At 41.8% G+C, this 24,394-nt stretch overlaps 1 protein-coding gene across 5 annotated transcripts in view; it reads left to right on the forward strand.

Moving 5' to 3' along the window:
• CLTCL1 (clathrin heavy chain like 1) overlaps positions 1 to 24,394 on the forward strand; it is a 35,568-nt gene that overhangs the window by 2,888 nt on the left and 8,286 nt on the right. For 3 of the 5 annotated variants that reach the window (XM_027652060.1, XM_027652057.1, XM_027652059.1), the window contains exons 2-25: positions 5,292 to 5,499; positions 9,553 to 9,821; positions 10,092 to 10,253; positions 11,128 to 11,241; positions 12,414 to 12,587; positions 12,863 to 13,060; positions 13,381 to 13,581; positions 13,704 to 13,856; positions 14,493 to 14,615; positions 15,334 to 15,471; positions 15,674 to 15,838; positions 16,190 to 16,370; positions 16,740 to 16,903; positions 17,663 to 17,788; positions 18,099 to 18,241; positions 18,802 to 19,036; positions 20,836 to 20,958; positions 21,370 to 21,515; positions 21,910 to 22,093; positions 22,285 to 22,477; positions 22,970 to 23,127; positions 23,222 to 23,386; positions 23,744 to 23,851; positions 24,184 to 24,351. In XM_027652060.1, the coding sequence (XP_027507861.1) occupies positions 5,292 to 5,499; positions 9,553 to 9,821; positions 10,092 to 10,253; positions 11,128 to 11,241; positions 12,414 to 12,587; positions 12,863 to 13,060; positions 13,381 to 13,581; positions 13,704 to 13,856; positions 14,493 to 14,615; positions 15,334 to 15,471; positions 15,674 to 15,838; positions 16,190 to 16,370; positions 16,740 to 16,903; positions 17,663 to 17,788; positions 18,099 to 18,241; positions 18,802 to 19,036; positions 20,836 to 20,958; positions 21,370 to 21,515; positions 21,910 to 22,093; positions 22,285 to 22,477; positions 22,970 to 23,127; positions 23,222 to 23,386; positions 23,744 to 23,851; positions 24,184 to 24,351 (3,999 nt within the window). Of the gene's footprint in view, positions 1 to 5,291; positions 5,500 to 6,138; positions 6,142 to 9,552; positions 9,822 to 10,091; positions 10,254 to 11,127; positions 11,242 to 12,413; positions 12,588 to 12,862; positions 13,061 to 13,380; positions 13,582 to 13,703; positions 13,857 to 14,492; positions 14,616 to 15,333; positions 15,472 to 15,673; positions 15,839 to 16,189; positions 16,371 to 16,739; positions 16,904 to 17,662; positions 17,789 to 18,098; positions 18,242 to 18,801; positions 19,037 to 20,835; positions 20,959 to 21,369; positions 21,516 to 21,909; positions 22,094 to 22,284; positions 22,478 to 22,969; positions 23,128 to 23,221; positions 23,387 to 23,743; positions 23,852 to 24,183; positions 24,352 to 24,394 lie in introns of all 5 variants that reach the window. The other 2 variants (XM_027652056.1, XM_027652058.1) reach the window with 1 other exon arrangement.

The raw sequence follows: 24,394 nt of genomic DNA on the forward strand, positions 1-24,394 counted from the left end.
TCCTTGTGCAGCTCATTTTGCCTTGTGTTGATCATCCTTCTGACTGAACAGTAGCTCCAAGGCTGTGCAGGAGGAGTGACTGCCAGTCACAGAGCACGTAAATTTGGAGTTGTTACAGCTTGTATCTTCAAGTCCCGTGTGAGCCGAAGGTTGGAGAATAGTGGCAGTGAAAAAAAGATACCCAGGTCTTGTTGGGGTAGAAGAAACTCGAGTCTGTTTGTTTAGCTACATTTAATACAATTGAACAGCAGTTTCTAGAGGAGAACTCTCACTGTGAGTCTTCACAAATTCATAAAATACTTGCACCTTGCTCATTCTTCCCCCCAAGGATATTGGAGTCCCGTAGCACCGGAGGGGAATGAGGCAAGGCCTTAGTTTTTATCTGTCTGGTGGCTGCCCAGCTGCAGCAGTCCAGACTGTGCCAAGCCCTGCTACAGTGAATTACTAGCGCTCACTATTTAAATTAATGTGATTTAATCAGGTTCTTAACTCCAGTGCTCCTGTTGGAGCAGTGAATTATAAATTATTTACCAGATTGAACTCTTGCGAGGGGATTGTAATTTACAATGGAAGTGCTGTAAAAGACCAAATATGCTGGGATATAGGCTGGAAGCAATGCTGCTGGAATTCAGTGTACAAAGTGTTCCTGATCTAAAATTAAAACTTTTCCTTTACTTAGTCATTGGTTTTCTCTTAAAAGCTTCTCTTTGTGCTTTACAGTTCTTACTGGTAAAAATCTCTGCTTGTCTGCAGAGAAGACTGTTGTTTGTGCAGTGTCAGGTTCCAAGGCTGGGGCCTTCATCCCTTGGATGGAGAGACATATACAGTTCCACTTTCTGTTCAATAACTGATCCAGGCTCTTGAGCACAGCCAACTACTGTGAAAAAACTTGTGTGCATGTCATGCTCCCCATACATAAGTGTTGTGCATTTTGGTGCAGCACTGAGAGGCTAAAGTATTCTGGTTTTAAACATAAAGGATGTAGATTTACTTCCGTCATTTTCAAGGCAAAACTGGTTTCTGTTTGGATAGTCTGGCTTGTCTTATTAAGAATTACTTTGTGTTGTGAAATGGGCATGACAGAACTGAATGGCTTTTATGAATTTGCTTTGGCTAGACATGTGGACTTAAGAAGCACTCAGGGTATTTGCAAGCTGTGACTCTTTAGGCTTGTATTGAAAAGGTAGGGCTGACTATTATGACTTGATTTAGCTGTTTAGTGATGAAGAGACCATATTTGCTCACTGGATTCAAAAGTGCCTCGCACATGGTAGGGAGACTCATTCACAGACATACAGGAACAGATTCTTGTGTAGAGTAACAGGCACTTCAGATGAAAACCTAATCCAGCTGCAGCTAAAACCTCTGAGCTGGTGGTCTTGCATGTTTTGGGTCTTCCATATTTCCTTGGTGTCCCTCACCTGTGCAGGTGGGAACTGTATCAGGAGATGAGGTGAGCAGGGATGCCCAACAATTATGCACATCCTTATTGGGGATGATTATAACTTTATATGGTCACATGAGGAAGAGTTATGGGGAACTCTTAGTGCATTTTTGGTTTGTATTATGTTTAAAAGGATACGTGCTTACAGAGCTTTCAGCAGGCAGTTTTTATTGGGATATGTATAACCTCTGTCCAAGCCCTACTCTTTTTAATGGCCTTAAACAACAGTTGATCACCTCTAACAAGCATTTCTGCTAGAGCTGTGTGGCATAAAGCTGAAATGGGATATTTACTGAACTCCAGAGAGACATTAAATTCATAAAGTTCTTCTGACTCCTGCATTTAACTAATCATAGATCCTAATTATTGGAGTGTCAGTATAAGACAGTATTTTAGGCTTAAGTAGTCCCATTAGACAAATGGACTTTGTTTGTAGGCTTTGTATTAGTATCTGAGTTGGTCTGTACTGGCTTAGTCTGGAATTCTTGTGTAAAAAAAGCCCATTTTGACTCCATTTCTTAGCAAATGGTACAATGCTGGTAAAAAAGAACAGGGAGATACTAAATGTCAGATTAATAATTGTATTTCATCCTACAAATGTTTGTATCTTCATTCATGTTGAGAGTCAAGCAGTACATCTCGGGTTAATCTTTACCATGTCAGTAAGTTGTCAGTACCTATGAGATGCTTAAAAATAAGTTTGGTATCTAAGCCAGCCTGCAGCAGTACCAGATATCTGTGAAGCAAAGATCTTTGTTATCTGGTTTGTTCAGCCTGATGGTGAAGCTGGTTCTGTGCTGTGTGTGTAGATAATGGGGTTAGGGCAGGAAAGGGCAGGAGATGCATCAGGCTGTTACTTGTAGAGCAGAATGTTACTCTTTCCTCTCCGGGGAGGCTCCCTGTAACCTACATGGGGTGCTTGGCAGGGCTTCATTGTAGAACCCAAAAGTAAAGTGTGAGTGAAATCATGGAAATGACGGTAAATGGAATCGTGGAAATTGTAGTAAATGTCTCTGGAATCACTTTGTAATATTGAATCTTTCTTTTCAGAAGAAAGCACGCTTAGCTGGAGAGAGAAGGCCTCACCTGAGGCCTTTTAAGATACATAGCAAAGTGCTTACTGCCTCCTGTAACAAAGTTTTATTAATTTCGTGCTTGAGGAAGGGGAGAAGGTGCTTTAGAACAACCTAGTCCAAATCATCTCGGCAGGTTTGTCCAATCCAGGATAGAAATGATGCTGGCTGATGTCCCTTTATTTGGTGGTAGAACAATTCTGCTTGTGTTCTTAAGAATATGCCTCTTACACTGCCTCACTTACCATCTCACGAGGTTACTTGTCACTCCCCTGATGGCAGGAACAGTCTTCAGTGTTTTCAGATTGCTACACTGTGAGGTATTGTCAGCATTCCCTGAAGCTTGCAGCATTCCCATGACCATCTTTTAGGAAGTACTGACATCTTGCCTTTAAAAGATGTGATGGACTTCCCTAATAATACAGGTGGCAGTGGTTATCATGCAGAATTCAGCACTGCGTTTTCTGAAAGTTTTGCTGGATTTTATAATAGTTAAAATGGGAAACTGATGCAAAATCTTATTTAGTGAAGATACCCAAAATGTTATTCTTCAACATGGACCAAAGTTTGGAGTGAATAATTGTGAGCTTAAAGCTGAACTTCAAGTAGGAAATGCCTCAAGGTTCTCCCTTTGCAAAGCAGGTGGCCCAGGGCTGTCTCTTGAAGAGTGGGTCAGACTGAAGCACACTAATTGAGAAGAGACCTGGAGGAAGCTTCAGTGCTTTGGAAATACATCTGGATTTGGATTAATTAAGTTAGGAACTTGGCTGTGCTGCTGTTAAATCTCTTGACTGTTCTAGTGATGCTTAAGTGGTCTCTTAGAATGGGCTGTGCTCTATTGGCAGATGGACTCAGATCATGCTCAGCATTAAAGTGCTCAAATGTCTACTGTGAACATGTGATTTGTCACAATATGTGGACAGTGTCTGATTTAGAGCACGAGAGCAAGAACAGTGGAATTAAGAGCCCATCATTTATTCCTCTGTTGTTCAAGGTCACAGAAGTCGATGGAGCTACAACTTGCAGGTTTATTGGGTACTGAAATGTTCTGTGTTCCACATGAAAGGTACAGGAGTTGTCTTGGTGTGGTAACTTCTTTCCTTACTGACCCACAAGCCTGTAATGGCCACCTGCCCAGCGGACCTGTTCTCAAAACTCCAGCACCTTCTGAGGACCTTGTGCCTAAACACTAATTCTCTTTTGGAATGAATGGCACCTGCTGAAGTTTAGCAGCGTGTATTGAAGTATTTGCCTGTGAAGGGAGGTGTAGCTGGGTGGCTCTCAATTCTGCTGAGAGACACTTGCAGGAACGAGTAAAGGTCCTTTTCTGCGTGCGAACGCTGGGCTCGTGTTGCGTTACTGAAACCTGAGTGTTGAGATTTGCAGTTACTGAGCTGAGTGGCTCTTCATTAGTCAGCTCAACAGAAAACAAACAATTCCTGAGGCGTTCTTGGGCATGGTCCTGACACACCACATTGGAGATACGTTACATACCCAATTTACAGTTAAATTGAGTAGCTTTACAGAAGCTGTAACAAACCATGATCAGCCAGTTCAAACACATGAAACCAGTGTTTGTGACGCCATCACAGGAATTCTTGCCCGAGGGATTTATAGTCTATTGTAGGAAGGTCCTGGTGCTGTGTATCAAAGGAGTCTAATGACTCAGTGATGCTGGTGGTAGACTCTGTCCTGTCTCCTTGAGGGCAGTAATTTTTCACTTGCAGTGCACTGAAAAGCAGTGTAGGTTAATCCCTTGAGAGGCTTCAGTGAAGCTGATACAGTTCCTGTGCTTGAAAAGCATGGCTCTGGGGCATAAAGCAGGTGCTCAGGCTTGTCAGAGTTACTGTTATATAAAATGTGGGTTGCAGGCATACCAAGCTGGGCTGTGCTGCACAGGTAAACCTGATTTACTGCAGAGCAATGGAACGGTGGTGCTGCCACCTCCTCCTGTTAGCCTGAGATTGAGAGTGAATGGAAACAAAGTGTAACACAAAAGGATGAAAATGAGAAATAGCCAACTTCTAGGGCAGTCTATTCAGCAGCACAGAATGACTTCAAGTTACATTAGGAGTAGTAACTGCTTTGTTCCTACTGTTGTGGGGTTGAGCACAAGTTTTGTTTTGAGAGCTGGGCATAAGGCTGGAGGGGGCCTGCATTGCAATCCCAGCCTTTGTGTTGAACCAAATGGCATGACCTCTTGGGCAAGGAGAGGTGGAATGGCTGATTATTTTAACACATCCTTCGTAGCTTTTACTGGTAAAAATAAGATTCTAAGAAGATGAAAAGGTCCACTTGTAAAAATAGGCCATTTGAGACCTGCTATGTAGACTTCATTCCATAATGTTGCTAGGAATGGGTTGCATAAGGGTAATTGGTTCTTTCTGTATGACCCACTGATGCTGAATGTTGTAGTTCTGCCACTTAAGTTTTGAATATCGAGTTTACCAGCCTTGTTAAAACTGGAATAGTGATGCTACTCCTGTTGTTCTGTCTATCACATTACTAGAACCAGGTTAAGCTTAAGTTAAATCTCCTTTTAGTTTGCATCAATAACACAACTTTGGAATGTGTTTAGGAATACTGACAGTTGTGTAGTTCTTTATCTGTGGAACAAAGTGAATCAGAAGGTAAGTCATAGTTCAATAATATACACTCTGGCCAGAGAAATTTGTCAGTCTTGCACTTCCTTCTGGAGGAGATTTAGACATAGAGGCTTGAGTTAGACCTTCAACATGGGAAGGATAATAAAGCACTCTCTTTTGTCTCTCTAGCTCCAAAATTTGGGTATTAACCCAGCAAACATTGGATTCAGCACCCTCACAATGGAATCTGACAAGTTCATCTGCATCAGGGAGAAGGTGGGAGAGCAGGCCCAAGTTGTGATCATTGACATGAGCGATCCCACAACACCCATCAGACGCCCAATCTCTGCAGAAAGTGCCATCATGAATCCAGCCTCCAAAGTAATAGCTCTGAAAGGTGAGTAACCCCTGGTCACTGCAGTATGGAAACTGCTGCTTAGCTGCATTACTGCTTATGAATGCTCTTCAGCTTTATGTAAATTTTCTAAGAAGAATGTGTATGAGGATAAGAATTCTTGCCTGAACTTGCATGCTGTATTTTTGGCAGTAGATCTTTCAGTAATCTTTGGATGATTTGCCTCCAAGTGGGTGTGAGATGCTTGGACCTGGCACTGCAGCCTCCTATCCTCGCTGAGGACCAGGTCAGCATCTGGTATGCTTTCCCTTTAAACAGGTATTGTAAACTTAATGGACACTTTTATAGATGTAAAGCCATTCTTATTTTCTGTACTGTCCTGGCCCTTTCTTGTAGCTCTGTAGGGTTTACTAGATAGCAACAAAAATGTCATAAGGATGGCCAGAAGTTGTGAAAGTCTGAATGTACAAGCATGTTAAGTTTGACAATCATGAGGTCTTGGAGCTAAAGGACCTCTGCTTACCAGAACCTGTGGTATTGTTACTACCTTTAGGTAGCACTCTGAGCTCAAGTAATTTTTAATTAATCTCTGGTTCTTTTCTCAAATGACCAACATCTGGTATTTAATCTCAATAACTATTACTGACTATGTACTTTTCTTCCTGCATCTTATCTAAACAGATGGTGAGTGAACTTTGTCCTGACATTTCGTGTTTGGTAGTTCAGAATGGTCTAATCTCATAAAAAGTACTGAACTTTGAGGTGGCCATTTGACAGTTCACTTCATAGCCAGGTGGGGGAATCTGAATCCTCAACTGGTATTACAGTGACAATGTTTTCCATTGGCTCCTTTCCCACCATTTGGCTGCTTTGACTATTGACTGTACCGAGTGAAGGAGGAGTGTGCTTTCAGTGTCTGTGTTTGTGTGTGAACATGATGGAAGTACAGTTGATAGACAAAATGAAGTTGCAATATTTTTATGAGAGACCTCTGCTAGCATGTCCTGTGTGCTATTCATTTTTGCCTGTGTTTTTTTATTGTGAAAAATCATGGTGAAATTGCTTAGGGGTCCAAGAAATAACTGTTCTTCAGAACTGGCACAAAACCTGTAACTTCTTGTCTTGGATCTCAGGCTTATACTGACATCAGGTGAAAACTAAAGTGTGAATGTTTAACTTCAGCTGAATCTGTGATTTAGCTGAGGTAGTTATACACCTTGCAAAGGACTGCCTTACCCAGGGTATGGGCAAAGGTAACAATGAAAATAAGTTCAGATCTGTTAAGAGTTCACTGTCCTTAATCTTGGACCCCTTTAATCAGACTGTACTGGCAAGGAAAGTGCCTTTTCTACACTAGCAGAGCTTCATCTACCTCTTAAGAGGAAACTATATAATCTGTGTTTAAAACTAACATGCTAATGAACTAACATATTAAATGAATTATCATGAGGTTCAAATATAGCTTTATTCTTGCCAAAGAATTCAAATATTATAGCTTCATTCTTGCTCAAAAGCAGTATTGTTCTGTCCATTCAGAGTGAATAAATATGTCCTCTGAACAGATAAGGCTGAGTTAATGATGAGATACAAAGTTATGTTGTCAAGTGTTGCAAACTTAATGATCTCTGCTGTAAATAGTCTAATGATCAGAGGGTTGGGTAGAAAAGAGGATTAATAGAGCTACCTAATCAGTATGTTACCCATGAGAATATAAAGACATGGTTTAAGTCAGTCTGTCACTCCAGACTTTTCCCTGCTGATTGAGTGAGGTTTCAGTGGTCAGAATGGTTGCATATTGTGACTCAGTGTGCCATGATTGGGAGTTGCTCATAATCCCAGGATTATTGAGCAATAAATGTACAAACCCACCCTCAGAAAAAGAAATGAAATGGTTTTTGATTTAAACTGAAATACAGTATGCACAATTTCATTTCTGGATTGCATGTGGCATTCTCCTGGTGTACCAAGATTTATGCATTGTCCTTGTGTTCATGATTCTCTTGCTTTGCTCTGTACTGAGAGTACTCAGCAGTTGGTGTAAGTGGAGAATGCAGCACTTGGGGGTGCTTCCATTCTTTGTGGAATGGAGAAACTTCATGCTCCAGTGAACTGAAATGTAAAGTCTTGTGCTAGTGTTCAGAAAACAAATCTGCTTACTTGACTACACCTGTACAGTCTAAGTAGACTCATCAGTTTTGTAGCTTCATCAGAAAAACTTATGTAAGATTGTGGCTTTTTGTCTTGGATCTTGGCCTGATAAAGTGTTCAGGTAGACATGAGACTCAAATGCACACTTGCCCTCGCTATGACTTTGTAGCAGGTCCTGCTCTCTTTGAATCCAAATAAAGGATCTTTTTTGTAGTTTAATTACAGTTTAGAGTTGTGAAGTTCAAATTTATGTTGCCACACTTAGGGAATTGTATACCTATGGCTCCTGCAGCTCCCAGCATCCAGAGCTAAACTGCTTAATGAAGCTTTTAAGCCATTTCCAACTGTAACACAGCAGTCAAATTAAGTCTAGAAAACGGACAAACACGAGCTTTTATCTCCCTTCAGTAACTTGTTGGTTTCTTTTATGTTCTTAAAACTAGGAAGGACATCCTGCTTCCTTTTCAGGAAGACTGTCCTTAAGAGCAGTGTCTGTATGCCCATGCTGGTATTGCTGTTTAGATGGTGACCAGAGCCCTTCCAGAACTACTTCTGCATGTGAGGCTGCACAATGTGGGAGTTCAAAATCCATCCCTCAATAGCACCAGGGCACTGCTGGATAAACTGTTGCCCAGTGCAGTAAATATGCTGTTTCCAGCCATTAATTCACAGGCCTGGGTTTATTGCATCTGTCTAATACAGTAACTGCGTGTGCAGAGCGAGGTGTTGATGAACAGGCTGCTTTTGGTCCCAGGAGGTTAGCAAGCTGTCCTGGGAATTAGCTGATCAGGTTGACAGTTCTTTCTTTATGCAGTTAAACCAGGCAGCAAATGCTGCATGTGGTAGCTCTGAGGTGTTGTGTTGTCTCTTGGCACTGCATTAAACTAATATGATCAATTCACTGTATAAATTATGCTAAAATTTATAGAGCAGTTGGAGATAAATATTAACTTGGGATTAGTATATCTTGACAATGATTCCTCCGTGGCCAGCAGCCTTTATCTATCAATGCACATCTCCCAGTTTGGCAGTCACAAGTGTTACTAACAGGAAACACTTCTGAAACGTGGACAGAAATAATGGCATTACAAGCCAATACTCTGGCAGTTCTGAGTGGGTGTCTTGTGAACAGAAAACAATATTCCTGGAGCTGAGTTCTCTCATCTGTAGTGAAATAAAACATTACTTTGATTTCCTGAAAGAAATAGATTCTCTTATTCTTTGTAGGTTGGTTCAATTAACACTGGTTTTAAGCCTACACTTACTAGGGTAGGGCTTCTGGTAGTTAAAAGGAATATTAAAATCAAGCCTAAACTCGCAGTATAGTTTCCAAAATCATGAAGGAGTAATCTTAACTGGAACTAAAGCTCCCAACCTTTCTACAGTCTTTCTGAACTTTTGACTGTCCTCTTCAGTAGGCACTTGTTGTACAGAGCCTGTCCATCTAGTTCAGTGTGCAGTTCATCCAACAGAGGAATGAAATGGGAGCTGTGATCTTTTGGCTCTCTCGGCTGTTGTAAGTCTACAGCAGCTATTAAATGGGCACAAACTGGAGCCGTTCTCTGTAAGGAATGACATCTGCTAGACACCTGTAACTTGGCATATCAGTGCTGCCACCTAAACAAGAGTTAACACAAGCTCTGTAGCTTAGACTGTCTTTTAACTACAGCTTATAGTTAATTGTCTCTGCTTGTCAGTTGTTGGAATGTCTGTGTAAGTGTCTGTAAGAAGGATTCGTTTTGTTTTCAGGATAGCAGAGGTGTTGGGGGTGGAGAGGGGATTCTGTTTAAGAGTATCAGAGGAGACTCAGATGTGACAGGACACTAACCCTGTCTGTAACCACTGGTGTTTAACCCAGTGGGTTAAACTGGGTGCTTGTAAATAGGCAGACTGGGATGGCCATTGTGGTGATTGATCTATGATGTTCTTGGATTTTTATCATACTAGCTGGGAAAACACTTCAGATCTTTAACATTGAGATGAAAAGTAAAATGAAAGCCCACACAATGGCAGAAGAAGTGATCTTCTGGAAGTGGATATCTGTGAATACAGTTGCCTTGGTGACAGAGACAGCAGTCTACCACTGGAGCATGGAGGGAGAATCGCAACCCCAGAAGATGTTTGACAGACATGCCAGTCTTGCAGGCTGCCAAATCATCAATTACAGAACAGATGAACACCAAAAATGGCTGCTGCTGATAGGAATTTCAGCACAGGTAAGTTCCCTAGAAATGGCTTGTTATAAAGACAGTTGGGAGAGCCCTGACCCCACGTCACTTATTGGCTGCTACAGTTTCTTAACTTTGGCTTCTGTAGATCAAAAATTCAAAAATATCTTTTGTGTGAGAATAACCTGACTTTCAATGCATTTCAGGTGTTGGAGGAGGGGATGAGAGACATTTGCTGCTTTTCAGTTTACTGTCCCTAAGGTCTTGCTACAAACATTTGAAATCTTATCTGTACAAGCTGACCTTTCTTTTTTCTAGCAAAATCGTGTGGTTGGTGCCATGCAGCTGTACTCGGTTGACAGAAAAGTCTCCCAACCTATAGAAGGCCATGCAGCAGCTTTTGCAGAATTCAAAATAGAGGGAAATGCCAAACCTTCTACCCTCTTCTGTTTTGCTGTGAGGAGTCCTGCTGGAGGAAAGGTAAAGCCTGCAGCTGTGTTCCTGTTGTGCTGTAGCAGAACTCCGTGGTAACAGAACTTCAGTGCTCACACATTCAGTGCGTGCTCTCTGAACAACAAGAGAACCACGTGTGCAGCGTATTTGGTCAGCATCAAAACACTTTCTTTCAATAGCATAAAAACTGCAAAAAGTCGAGCTCCTTGGGTGAGACTTAAGCCTAAGAACAAATGTAGATGCAATGAGAACTGAGCCCAGGGTGCTAAAATATCAATTTATGTCCATGTGGAGTTTTTTGTGTGTATGAAGTCATTTAAGCAGTCTTATATGTCTTGAATTCAGTACAGGAAGAGACTAGATAAGCTGTAGGTAGGTTGTTTGCATCAAACTAAATGTGGAATTCAGTAGCAGTTGAACATACTACAACTGCTGAGCAGTCTATAAAGAGCTCAGGTAACATCAAAATAAATGTCTTGGCCTTTCTAGTCTTGTCATGCAAAACTGATGAATTGACAAGTTGGAGTGTGCTGATCTTGGCTGGGATAGGGTTAACTTTCTTCTCAGCCCCATACCAACCACTTTGAAAAAAAAGTTAACTCCACCCCAGCTAAAACCAGCACACTGACTCAAAACATCTTGAACAGGATGTCTTGAATAGGAATAGTCTCTTTTCATAGAAAATGTGATTGTTAGGTTGTTTTTTTTTTTTAAATCTTTTCCCAGTTTTTAATTTATCAAGTTCCAGAAAACTTATCACTCTGAATATGTGGAGCACAGCTCCCCAGACTGTGCTGGCCAAATGTGGCAGATGACTTCAGTAGCACATCAGAGGAGAGGAACTTCTTTCATGTGGCTGTACTTGCAGGCAATCTTGTGACATGAACTCTTTTCTTCCTAGCTACACATAATTGAAGTAGGTCAGCCAGCTACTGGAAATCAGCCATTTGTTAAGAAAGCTGTTGATGTGTTTTTCCCACCTGAGGCACAAACAGACTTTCCTGTGGCAATGCAGGTAAATATATGACCCCCTCAAAAATATAGCCTGGCAAGCAGCTGCCAACTGTATGTAAAGAATGCTTTTTACTAACACTTTGCTGTCAATTCTTCCTAGTTCTGGGAGGGGTGTTAATAGGTTTGTGAGAGGTAGCCTTGGACATTAAAACAGTAACTTGTGTGTGTATGTATATGTATAGTCTGTTCTTGTATTTGTCTAGATGTCAACTTAAGGTTGTATTTAAAAATCATAAAACAAAAGAAAAGCCCAACAAAATCTCTACCAAAAAACCCCAAACCATGAAAGCAACAAGAGACCCAAAAAAACCCCTCAACAGTGTCTTTAGGTATTGAGCTTCCTACTAACATTCAGAGTTTTAGCTAAGAATATTAGCACACCTCCTGTAGTAGCTGCATGGAAAAGGCAATTTGGGGCATTAGTGAGAGGTTCTTCAGGAAAGAACATAGCTGGTTGCTTTCACAGACCAGACTTCAATTCGAATGTGTGTGGTTCTAGAAACTGTGTAATAAAAGCAGACTATCTCAGAGCATGCAATTGCTGAGGAGTCTAACACACCAGCTTCATAAATGTCCCAAGAGATGCCTTAAACAAAGCAAGCTGTGTGCATGGCAGGATTCATGTCCCTCTGTACTTCAGCTTGAGGCTTAGTTGACAGAACATCCAAAGACTTGTTCCAAAGGGAAGGTACTTCCTTGTCTGAAGATGGTTTTGGCTTGAAAGCCTCCCCTGTTTCAGTGACTCAACAGGTAAACTGGAGTACTCAATAGATGAGTTTGGCTCAGGTTCTGCTGGTGCTTTGGGTAGGCTTTGTTGGAAGTGAGTGGGTTCATCTCATTAGTATTTCTGAAGAGAAACTTGTACTGACATATCTAGACTAGAATGCTAATTATGCCCAAACTTCCTCCCTCAGCCCAGCTCATTAGAATGAGGAGTATGTCCTTTGCTGCAGATGAATTTTAATTTCCCTTCAACCTCTCCATTCACTGGAGCTATGCCTGCAAATGGCCAGCAAAGCTTTTGAATCTGTAAGAAGCAGCCTGAAGCTATATTTGTTCTTACTGTCACTATAAAGGCATGTCACTGCAGTACTTTCTTGTGACTAGGCTAAAGGCAGCTGTCTTAGCTGTTAAAGCACTGGTTTTGACTAATAAAACCCCATCTTTTGGCAGATTGGAATCAAGCATGGTGTTATCTATCTGATCACCAAGTATGGATATATCCACATGTATGACTTGGAGTCTGGAGTGTGCATCTACATGAACCGTATTAGTGCTGACACCATCTTTGTCACGGCTCCTCATGAACCTACCTCAGGCATTATTGGTGTGAACAAAAAAGGACAGGTAACAAATCCATCCTTCTGTTTCTGAGCCTTCTAAAGTTCAGATGGAATGTAACAAACCTAATGAATGACTTGATGCAACAAATGTCATGGAAGGGAGCAGCTGACTATTTGATTAATAATTTCTTATCTCTCTTCGACCAGAACTACTTGGAGAGGAACTTTGTTTTTTTAATAATCTGCTGCTTCATTGATGGGCTGCATAGCCACATTGCTGTGTTTCACAGTAGTTGTGGAAGGGACAGTGCTCCTCAATATGCCTCTTGTTCTTTCCAGGTGCTTTCTGTGTGTGTCGAGGAAGACAACATAGTGAACTATGCTACGAATGTTCTCCAGAATCCTGACCTGGGCCTGCGCATGGCCATCCGGAGTAACCTGGCTGGGGCAGAGGAATTGTTTGCCAGGAAGTTTAACACACTGTTTGCTCAAGGAAACTATGCAGATGCTGCTAAAGTAGCTGCATCTGCACCAAAGGTAAAGCTTAGGAGTCATGGGGATTTGCCTTTAGCTTAGTCAGTACTTGACATTCAAAACATAAAGTGCTGCGATATCAGTCTTAGTTCTCTGCAGTCTTGTAGCGGTTCCTGAATCCCATAAAGGAGCATCTGCCCTACTTTCCCAACCAGACTGGACTTGCTGTGGCCACTGACTTCTTGCTTGAATGTCATTGGTTTGATGGTCTCCATCCTGGAGGTCTAACAGTAGATGCTTCAGTATATAGCTTAGCACCTGTTTTTTTGACTAATATTCAGTCTTCACTAATTGAACATCGCTTTTCTCTTGTGCCTCTTCAGGGAATTCTACGTACCAGTGATACAATTAGGAAGTTCCAGAGTGTACCAGCTCAGCCTGGGCAGGCCTCTCCCCTGCTCCAGTACTTTGGAATATTGCTTGACCAGGGACAGCTGAACAAGTTTGAGTCCCTGGAGCTGTGTCGCCCTGTCCTGCAGCAGGGCCGCAAACAGCTCCTGGAGAAGTGGCTGAAGGAAGACAAGGTAGGCTCGGTCATGATACTGGCCTACTTCTGTTGCCTTGTAACAGCTGAGTGTGAACAATACTTTTGTTGATCCTACATCTCTGAATTCTTCTGCTTGACAAAATACCCCTTTGACTTCAGCTGGAGTGCTCAGAGGAGCTGGGAGACTTGGTGAAGACGGCTGACCCAACCCTTGCGCTCAGCGTCTACCTTCGTGCTAATGTGCCAAACAAAGTGATTCAGTGCTTTGCTGAAACTGGTCAGTTCCAGAAAATAGTGCTATATGCTAAAAAGGTAAAGTTGTTTATCACAAACTGCAGGCTCTATCTTATGTTTAATGTGTGCATTCTCAAGCTATCTTCTGTGAGATAAGTTTGATTCTTGTCACTTAAAACTGATAAGTAGGTAAGATTGAGAAACAGTGTTTTTGTCATAGTGCAAATCACAGTGTATTATACTGTATTACTACAGTCTGAGCAGTCTGCAAAAAATAAAATTCAAAACATCCAGAATTTTATGAACTATCAAATTAATAGACTGGCTTAAGCTTATTCTAGAGAATAAAGATAAGATTCTTCCTAAATTCATAAGACTTCTGGTTTGTGGTCTGTTAAAAAAATTGCCTAATGTCCAGTTGTAAGTCTAGGACTTTACTTGATAAATGGCACCTTAAGACTGTTGAAAGATTTGTCCCAAGCAGTTTTCTTACCTAGCAAGAGAAATGCCCTGGCACAAGTTCAGTTACTAAGTAGGTGAATACTGAATTTCTGTGTCAACAGACAAGCAGTGCTTTTGTTTGAGAATTCCTGGGAGATGGGGGATGGGCACAGCAAGCTCACAGCAGTTCATAGTCCCTATGCTAAAGAATCTGAAGGCTGAGCAGATGTGTAAAGCTTCTTAAACATGCATGACTGTTTCTGAAATCTCTAGGTTGGCTATACCCCAGACTGGATCTTTCTGCTGAGAAGTGTGATGAGAGTCAGTCCAGAGCAAGGCCTGCAGTTCTCTCAGATGCTGGTACAGGATGAGGAGCCACTGGCTAACATTAACCAGGTGATGCCTACAAGAGTACTGGTCTCTTTCTAACCAGAGGTAATAGCATAGTACCATTCTGGGGACTGGTAAGGCTAGTTCAGATCTCTGGTTATCTGGTTAGAGAGTTGACTAAACTAATCTAGTCAAGCTGGGTTACCATTAAGTCTTTAGAGGCAAGTGTGTTCTCAAGTTCTTGTGGAAGCTCTCTGGTTTATTGATAACAAATCTGCCACAGGCTTGGTCTAAGCAATAGTGTTACTGTCCTACTGCGGGCTTTAATGGAAGATTACCTCTTCCCATGCAGAGAACTTACAGAAAGATGAACAAATAAATCTAAGCTGAGTACTGGCTGCCAGTGACCACTTGTTAAATGGACAGAGAAACAAGGCAGCATTTTGCATTATTAAATAAATAACTGAATCTACTTCTTGGCTTTTCTTGTAGCAACTATCCTAGCAAGAGAGAAGGGTTGGGATTTGCATGCTATGTTAGAACTAAATAGGGTGGGTGGCAAAAGCTGGCATAATAGCTCAGAGTAATGCACTTCTTCCATTCTAGAGAAAAACAGTGTGAAACTTGCCTCTCTGGTGCCATGGTAGTAATCCTATGAAAACAAAGGGAATGCAGCATGATAGTGCTGTGACGAGCTGCCTTTGTAGCCAGGCTGTTGGAATACACAGAAAAACGTGCATGTGGGTACAGAGACCCCCTTCTCTAACTTGACCAATCTCAACAGATTGTGGATGTGTTCATGGAGCACAGTCTCCTTCAGCAGTGCACGTCCTTTTTGTTGGATGCCTTGAAAAACAACCGCCCTGCAGAAGGACACCTTCAGACAAGGCTCCTGGAAATGAATTTGATCCATGCCCCACAGGTAAGATCTCTCTTAACACAGTTCCTCCAGAAAGGGGAGAGACAGCAGTAGACGTGCACAAGAGTGTGATGCCTAATACTGATACCTCTAATTAGTTTAGTAACATGAAAGACTACTAAGTCACTGCTGTGACTATTCAACAACTTCTAGGCTGAGCTGCTGTGATTCTCTGACAGTCTGAATATGAAATGTAACCTCCTAGGTTGCAGATGCCATTCTTGGAAACCAAATGTTTACACACTATGACCGTGCTCACGTTGCCCAGCTGTGTGAAAAGGCAGGCTTGCTCCAGCGAGCACTGGAACACTACACAGATCTCTATGATATCAAACGGGCAGTTGTTCATACTCACCTCTTGAATCCTGAGGTAAGTCTGTTGTACACAGTAAGGAAGTGTTCACTTCACTTGAGCTTTCAATCTGTATTATTTCTGCATCTCCTGTAAGGTGGTTTGTAGCACAGGTAGCTGTGGTTCAAGAACATTTGTCCAGTTACTGATTAAAGTGTAATCTATACTTGCAGTGATGGGTACTTCAAATATTATTTCCAAACTGCACTTTTGTAGTTGTAAAGATGGTGTGTTTCTTTTTAAGTCTTTGGTCTTAGTGCATGGAAGACTTCTCTCTAGTAGCTGAGGTAGAAACTGCATAGTTGGCACATCTTAGAAGTCAGTGAAATCCTGTATAAGTTACTGAGTAAAATTTCTGTCTCTTTGCAGTGGCTCGTGAACTTCTTTGGCTCACTCTCAGTTGAAGACTCTGTGGAGTGTTTGCGTGCCATGCTGTCAGCCAACATTAGGCAAAACCTACAGCTGTGTGTGCAAGTTGCTTCTAAATACCACGAGCAGCTTGGTACCCAGTCTCTTGTGGAGCTTTTTGAGTCTTTCAAAAGCTATGAAGGTACAGTATTAGAGGGAAGCAGCTTACTTGGAAGCACTGCTTGACTGAAGCTAATAGGAAGGATTGTGGAGCTTTTATGGGAGAGGTACTTGTCACATGGCTGGACCTCAGGATGCATTTATCAAAGTGAGCTCATCACAGCGAGTTCTATGGGTAGCTTTGTTCTAGATAGGTTCTTAACCCTCTTGAGTAAAGATCAGAAAGGAAGATGAAACCTGAAAGAGGGGAAAAGGATCCTGATATTTCCTGCAGTTGAATGAAAGCTTCTCTCTCAGCAGGACTGAACTAAGTCACAACCTGAAGACTGTACAGTCTGCACTTGCTTCACTTTTCCTTCTAACAATGTTAAAAACATGTGATTCTTTCTAGGACTGTTCTATTTCTTGGGTTCCATTGTAAACTTTAGCCAGGATCCAGATGTTCACTTCAAGTACATCCAGGCAGCTTGCAAGACTGGTCAGATAAAGGAAGTGGAAAGAATCTGCCGTGAAAGTAACTGCTATAACCCAGAACGAGTGAAGAACTTTCTGAAGGTAAGTATTCTGCCCAGGGGATTGAAGAGTTTTACATATGTTTTGCTTAGCAGCAGAACTACAGCTTTCTAAAGGAGGGAAACACCAAGGAGGTTTAGCAGGCATAGCTGTGATTAGTCTTCTGTGGGGCTGGAATAGGAATCTGATCCTATTCCAGGCATAAAATAGATCCTTCTAGGCTACCTCTGGGAAAACAAGACCAAATCACATTCCATTAAAACTAGCTTGTATGATATAACTTGTACCAAACTCGTGAATATATTGTCACATAACAGTAGGTGAATCCAGGCTGGCAGAAGGAAAGATTATGTTGAAGTATTCAGCAGGTGCCTTACCAGGGGTATTGGCTAGACAAGGCTTACTAAAATTGCAGTCAGCATGTACTACAGCACTTTGCATGCTTTGTTACCAGTAAAATGGGATTTTAATGTCTCTTCATTTTGCATCATCAAGTTCTTGGCCCAGCAACTGTCTTCCGAATTGACACATGAATGATAGTGATGTTGAAGCTAGAGATGTAGGCCTAATGTGGCTCTTCATGAAGGACTTAAAACTTGACTGATAGACCAGCCACATGGTGTTCCATAGTGGGTAACTTGCTTTTGAAGTCAGTTGGTCTGCTTGACAATCCTAAATGGGAATGTATTGTGACTCCTAGAGCTAAGGGAACGTGGTCAGTCTTTTCTGCTTTGAAGGCACTTGAACGAGTGGTGGTTGCTTGCTGATCACTTTTTTTTTCCTCCTCCCCTCAAAATACAGGAGGCAAAGCTCACAGATCAGCTTCCTCTGATCATTGTCTGTGATCGGTTTGACTTTGTTCATGACCTGGTGCTCTATTTATATCGCAATAACCTGCAGAAGTACATAGAGATCTACGTGCAGAAGGTAAGGAGAATTCCATGGTGGGCTCCTGTTCTTTCCTTCCCTAGAAGGAACTTAACCTTTTAGTGGACTACAGCATAATCTGCTGTGTCTCTTTTCTGCTCACTCTTCTACTGCATAGGCTCTTCAATAAGCCTTTTGTCTATGACAAACACGTTTTTCCTGGAATTCATATGCAAGTGCAATAGTTACTTAAAATTCACTGCTCTAAAGCATAACTGAAATTGTTAATGAGAACTTCCCCTTGTGGAAGACTGGTGGTGGGTTATTAGTAATGTTAATAACTTATTCTAATGATGGTGGCTTATTCTAGGTGAATCCTAGCCGTATACCAGCAGTGGTTGGAGGGCTTCTTGATGTAGATTGTTCTGAAGATGTCATCAAGAACTTGATCATGGTGGTTAGAGGGCAGTTCTCAACAGATGAGCTGGTGGCGGAAGTGGAGAAAAGAAATCGGTAATAAAAATGCATCTGTAGGCACCAGTGTTGGGCTTTCCTGGCCCTGGTATACACAAATGGAACTGGATGCAGTTTTGTTAAATGATACAACATTAATACTGGTTTACTTCTTTGTAGAAAAGCAGTTTAGAGTTGTTATCAATCTCTTGATTATTTGGGCCATACAGGAGTGCCTGACAGCACTGTGTGATGAGTGATGGCTTTTGAGCATTCCTGTACAGCCAGCTATGGGATGTGCCTTTGGAGTAAATCTGGATCAAACTGTCTTGACAGCCTTCTTGTAGATGCACACCAGTTTGTTAATTAGTTTCTAGTTACCTGTAAAATGAACAAATGGCTTTAAGTGTGAACTGCCAGCTATAAAACTAGTGGCACCTGCAGCCTTCCCTGATGTTAAACTGCACTCATTTAAGACTCATTAAAAATAACTGGCTGGTCTGCATTTGCTTTCAAGTCTGACCAGCAGACTTGCTTAAAGGGAAGGCCAGGTGTGGAAGGGTAACTGCTGAGCATACCTCTGTCTGACTTGTAAACCTGAAATGTTTGTTTCTTCAAAGGCTTAAGCTGCTGTTGCCATGGCTTGAATCAAGGATTCATGAAGGCTCTGAAGAACCTGCAACCCATAATGCTTTGGCCAAAATCTACATTGACAGTAATAATAACCCAGAGCGCTTCCTCCGTGAGAATCCTTACTATGACAGCCGTGTGGTCGGCAAATACTGTGAAAAGAGGGACCCTCATCTGGCCTGCGTTGCTTATGAGAGGGGGCAATGTGATCTGGAACTCATAAAGGTTAGAAAAACTGCATTTTTAAACATGTTAAAGAACTACTTGCTGCCTGAAGCCTAGCTGGCTGTCAGTCTAACTCTTGCAGTCTCTGTCTAACTGTCTTGCAGTCTCACTCAGGAGTTGAGGCAGGCAGGATTCTTTTACATGGAGACAGTAATTTTTATGCTGATGAGAAGAATTTGCACTGTATGTCCAAACTACAATTGTGTAACTCTGCAACTCAGAAGTACTGTCCATGCCTTTCATCCACTGATTCTACTCGAAATTAATTTTATATTAGGCCCAGTTAATGCATATGCCTACCATTAAATCTTTGTTATTTTGATTGTTTTGAGCCTTGAGCACTTGATCAGCAGCAGGGACAGACTGTAATTTAGCCTGACTCTACAGTAAGAAGAAAAGTTTCCATGAAACTAGAACAGGGCTTATAATTCTCCTTTATTGTGACTGACCCTTAGAGTTGATCCAGTACTTAACTAGAAGTGAGGAAAATAAATACTGACAGACAAACTACAAGGACTTCTTCCAATAGCATTCCTCTCCTATCTTAAGCTTGTTATTCCTAGAACCTCCCTCAGAAATTCAAGGGCAAGTGAAATTCTCAGGGTTCTCAAACACTTCCTTGTCTCAACACAAACAACACAGCTTAACGCCAGATTGTAGTGCTTGTGGCTGCTGAGGAAAAACAACATTCTTTTCTCCTACCTGCACTTCCATACTAGTATATGCTGAGAACATCAGCTGTGAGTGTTAGAATGGCAGTATAATCTAGGCTTGCTGCTGAAAACAGATGACTTTCCAGCCTGAAGCAGTTATTTAAGTAATACCTCCACTGTAGCTGTTAAAAAAGTGTTGGCTGCATTTGGCTCCTTTATTTCAGGATATGAAGGTGGCTCCAAGTTGTTTTGCTAGGAAACTGCAAGGATTGGCTTTAACATTCTGGTTAACCATAAAAACCTGTCCATACCAGTTTCTTCCTTGAACTGATGTTGTGAGCAGGTGTTTCTGGTGTTTCTGGTTATGGAGAAAAGATTTTCCTACTGAAAGAATTATTCCTGAGGTATTGTCTCCTAGAAGGCTCAACTCCTGCAACTAAGGGATGTAAAGTGTAAAGCAAAACTGTCCTACAACTAATTTGCTTACAGCAAGTTAATAGCAATTACACAAGCTAATTGGGATACTAACAAAACACGAGCTGTTGGTGTAAGATAGAATAGGTCATGGTTTCTGCTCCTCTAACTGGAAATTGGAGTTAGAGCTGCTAATAGGATCATGACTTGTAACTCTTCTGTTGTGCACTTCTGTAGGAGATTTCACATTTATTCTGTACCCTTATCACTTTAACAGGGGACTCCAAGCCACTTGCTACTCTGAACACTTCTAGTGTAAAGCTAATGACACCAAATACATAAACCTATTTCTGGCTTTGAACACCAGCACCATTCCTCAGTTCACTACTTAACACTGCCCAAGGCAAGTGGCCCCCTTTCTAGATTTAAAACTTAAGTTCTTCAGGCTTCTGCAGGTCTTCACTTCAAACAGAAGCAAATAATTACTATGAAGCCACTGTCACAGTATATGTGTGTCAGGCAAAACCAAGAGAAGCTATAGAAATTCTGCTGGAGACCTTCTCCATCAGCCTTCCACATCAGAGGTTGGGTAAGAACTTGTCTGTGGCATTTAGCATTGGTCAGCAGTTAGTTCTAGTCAGTCTTCTAGACTGTCTGATCCATAGCTAGCTAAACCTGTCCTGTGGTACTGACCCTTAGCTTCAGTGCCAATCTGTGTGACTTCTCCCCCAGGTCTGCAATGAGAACTCTCTGTTCAAGAGCGAGGCTCGTTACCTGGTGCGCAGGAAGGACCCCGAGCTCTGGGCAAACGTACTGGAAGAAAACAACCCCTTCAGGCGGCAGCTGATTGACCAGGTACAGCAGAAAGGCTAAACTTCCACTATGTGGGGACCTTGGGACATCTCAGAAACACTGAGGAGCATTAAAGTAGCACTTTTCCCCCACAAGCTCCTCTCAAGGCCCCATTTCAACCATATAAGAATTTGAGTGGCAGGTATTAATTCTGACCTTCATGGTCAGAAGATTTGGTTACCACTAAGATATTTTTCCTGTCCTGTGGAGTGACCTGCCTCTAGTGAATTAGATCCCTGTCCAGACCCAGGGTGTGACTTCACTTCTGTTTGATATACAGCTATTAGCTCTTCCTTGCTGTCTGTGTCAAAATGGTCTCAAAGGTCTGACACTTTAATTTGTAGTTCACTGGAATAGGTTGGCAAATATTTCATTTGGGGAAAACACTTAACACATGCCTGCCTTTAAATCTAGGTTGTCCAGACAGCTTTATCAGAGACACAGGATCCAGAGGAGGTTTCTGTAACTGTGAAAGCTTTCATGACTGCTGATCTGCCTAATGAATTGATTGAGTTATTGGAAAAGATTGTCTTGGATAATTCTGTATTCAGTGAACACAGGTAAGAGGAGAGCTTTGTCCTCAAGTTTAGACTATTCAGTGCCTTTGTTTAGGTTGTGGAGTGACCCAGGTTATTCTGGGTTTCTTGGTTGCAGTACCTAAGCACTCTTCAATGTGTATAATCAGGAGAAAAAAGAGACTTTAGAGTGCTCTGTGCTTTAAGAACAGAGCTTGTTCACACTATATATACAGTTTGCAGTGATGTATTGAGGAAAGAGGACGTTGATACTGGTAACCAGTTTCTTTCTGAAGGCAAATGTCGGTGGTTCTCAGTCTGGGGATGAAAGGTTGTTGCCAGTTGACAGCAAGTGGGTGTGTTTTTTCACATGTACAATCCATGTCACTTGAGCAGGTGTTGCCGTGCACTTATAGCCTCTGCCTTCTGTTAACCAAAGGAACCTCCAGAACCTGCTGATCCTGACGGCCATCAAGGCTGACCGCACCCGCGTGATGGAGTACATCAATCGCCTGGATAACTATGATGCCCCAGATATTGCAAACATTGCCATCAGTAATGAGCTGTATGAAGAAGCCTTTGCTATATTCAGAAAATTTGATGTTAATACTTCAGCCATTCAGGTGAGGTGTGGTTCCTGCATGACAGTATAGAATGCTTCACTGGACAGAAATGGCTGTTTAATGGACAGAATGGCTGAAGCAATTATCTTCATATTGCTTACACAGAGTGGTATATACACTCAAAGAGTTCTGTTAGAAGGGGCAGTGTTACAAAGCTTTGATTTTTGACTTGCAACTTCAATTTCAAACAGGTGCTGATTGAGCACATTGGCAACTTAGACCGTGCTTATGAATTTGCAGAGAGATGTAATGAACCGGCAGTGTGGAGCCAGCTAGCCAGAGCACAGCTCCAGAAGGACTTGGTGAAAGAAGCCATTGACTCCTATATAAAGGCAGATGATCCATCTGCCTACATGGAAGTTGTTCAGGCAGCTAATAGAAATGGTAAGGCAAAGCATCCTTAAACTTCAGATTGTTTGGATATGAGCTAGGTTATTGCATTTACATTGAGCAGCAAGGATTCTCAAGATTAAGAATTCTGATTCAGAGGAAATGGGAGCAGTACATGGAATTGATGAGACAATGTTTAGTGATATTCCTGTCAACAAGCTTGTCTGTGTTGCTACCCTAAAGGCAGACTTTCCTATGGAGTAATTTGGACCGTTATCTAAAATATAGCAAAGTATAGTGTATTTATGTGGCTGTATGTGGCAGACTTGCTTGCCAACTGGATTGCAGAACAGTATCAAGAAGTTCAACCTTACGTGAAGGTGACTTGGTGTTTAGCAGGGAATTCTGTAACTCAGGTACAAATGGCTTACTATCATGGTAGAGGAGATCCTTGAGCCTGCTAGTAAAAACTGTTCCTAAGGTGGGCAGGGTGAGCAATACAGAATGACTAAACACAGGATCTTAATTATCTCTTCTCTCTTCCAGATAACTGGGAGGACCTAGTGAAGTTCTTACAGATGGCCAGGAAGAAGGCTAGAGAGTCTTATGTAGAGACAGAACTTATTTTTGCTTTGGCAAAAACCAATCGTCTGTCAGAACTGGAGGAGTTTATTAGTGGCCCTAATAATGCCCATATACAGCAGGTATGTCTTGACCACAGTTCCTGTGTATGACTTGCTGCTTAGCTGACCCCTGAGAGCTGCTGTTACCCTTGTTTGCCTTGGGCTCCTAATCCAGGTCGGGGATCGCTGTTACGAAGAGGGGATGTATGAGGCAGCAAAATTGCTCTATAACAACGTATCGAACTTTGCTCGCCTGGCGTCCACCTTGGTGCACCTCGGGGAGTATCAGGCAGCCGTGGACAGCGGCCGCAAAGCCAACAGCACAAGGACTTGGAAGGAGGTAACTTAAACTTGTGGGTTTTACTTGTCTCCAGAATGTGCTCTGTTGTTTGTTCTAAGTGTGTTGCTTTAGCTCTTCTAGCAGCTTGTGAACTGTTCTGGCTACAGAGTATGTCTGTAGCTTTATAACGTGTTCCCTTGCCCAAGATATTAAAGCTTGATTTCAAGATTTAAAGCTTAATGTAGAATGAGTGACAGATTTTAATTCTAGTACAAGAATTAGGGAAATACTTATTGGGAAGTGCTAGTAAACCTCACGTTTGGTAAAGCATTGCAAAATAACATTCCCTTTAACATAAGGAGATTAAGTATTGCAGTATTGTCCTGTTAACTGACTGTTTGCTGACTGTCATTACAGGTGTGCTTCGCTTGTGTGGATGGAAAAGAATTCCGCTTGGCACAGATCTGTGGCTTACACATAGTCATCCATGCTGATGAGCTCGAAGAGCTGATCAGTTACTATCAGGTCAGTCACTGTTCGTGTCCTAGACAACTTACAACAGCGTACTATAAACCCCTGATACCCCGGGGGGCTGATGTTTAAATTAATTTTTCCTCTATCTCCATTTCCTCATGGCTACCTGCATTTTTTCTGTAGTAAATAGAGCAGTGATAGTTTTCACTGTCCCTTCTTTTATAATTCTGTTGCCTCATTGGAATCATGTCTTACAAATCTAAGCACTTTCATTTGGAGAGAAAATCAAAGCATATTGAATTTAAGTAAACATGCATTTCAGCAAGCTTTAAATGCCAGTTGGTTGTGAATTTGCAATTAATCCTTATTTTCCTAAAATCCAGGATCGTGGCTACTTTGAAGAATTGATTGCCCTTTTGGAAGCTGCTTTGGGCCTAGAGCGTGCTCACATGGGAATGTTTACTGAACTTGCCATCTTATACTCCAAATTCAAGCCTCAGAAAATGAGAGAACATCTGGAGCTCTTCTGGTCTAGAGTTAATATTCCAAAGGTATGCAGTAAAGTAGCTCTGCTGCAAGTGAAGGTGGGAAGCT

Source organism: Corapipo altera, unplaced genomic scaffold, assembly GCF_003945725.1.
Source record: "Corapipo altera isolate COAL_440 unplaced genomic scaffold, ASM394572v1 67, whole genome shotgun sequence".
NCBI lineage: Eukaryota > Metazoa > Chordata > Aves > Passeriformes > Pipridae > Corapipo > Corapipo altera.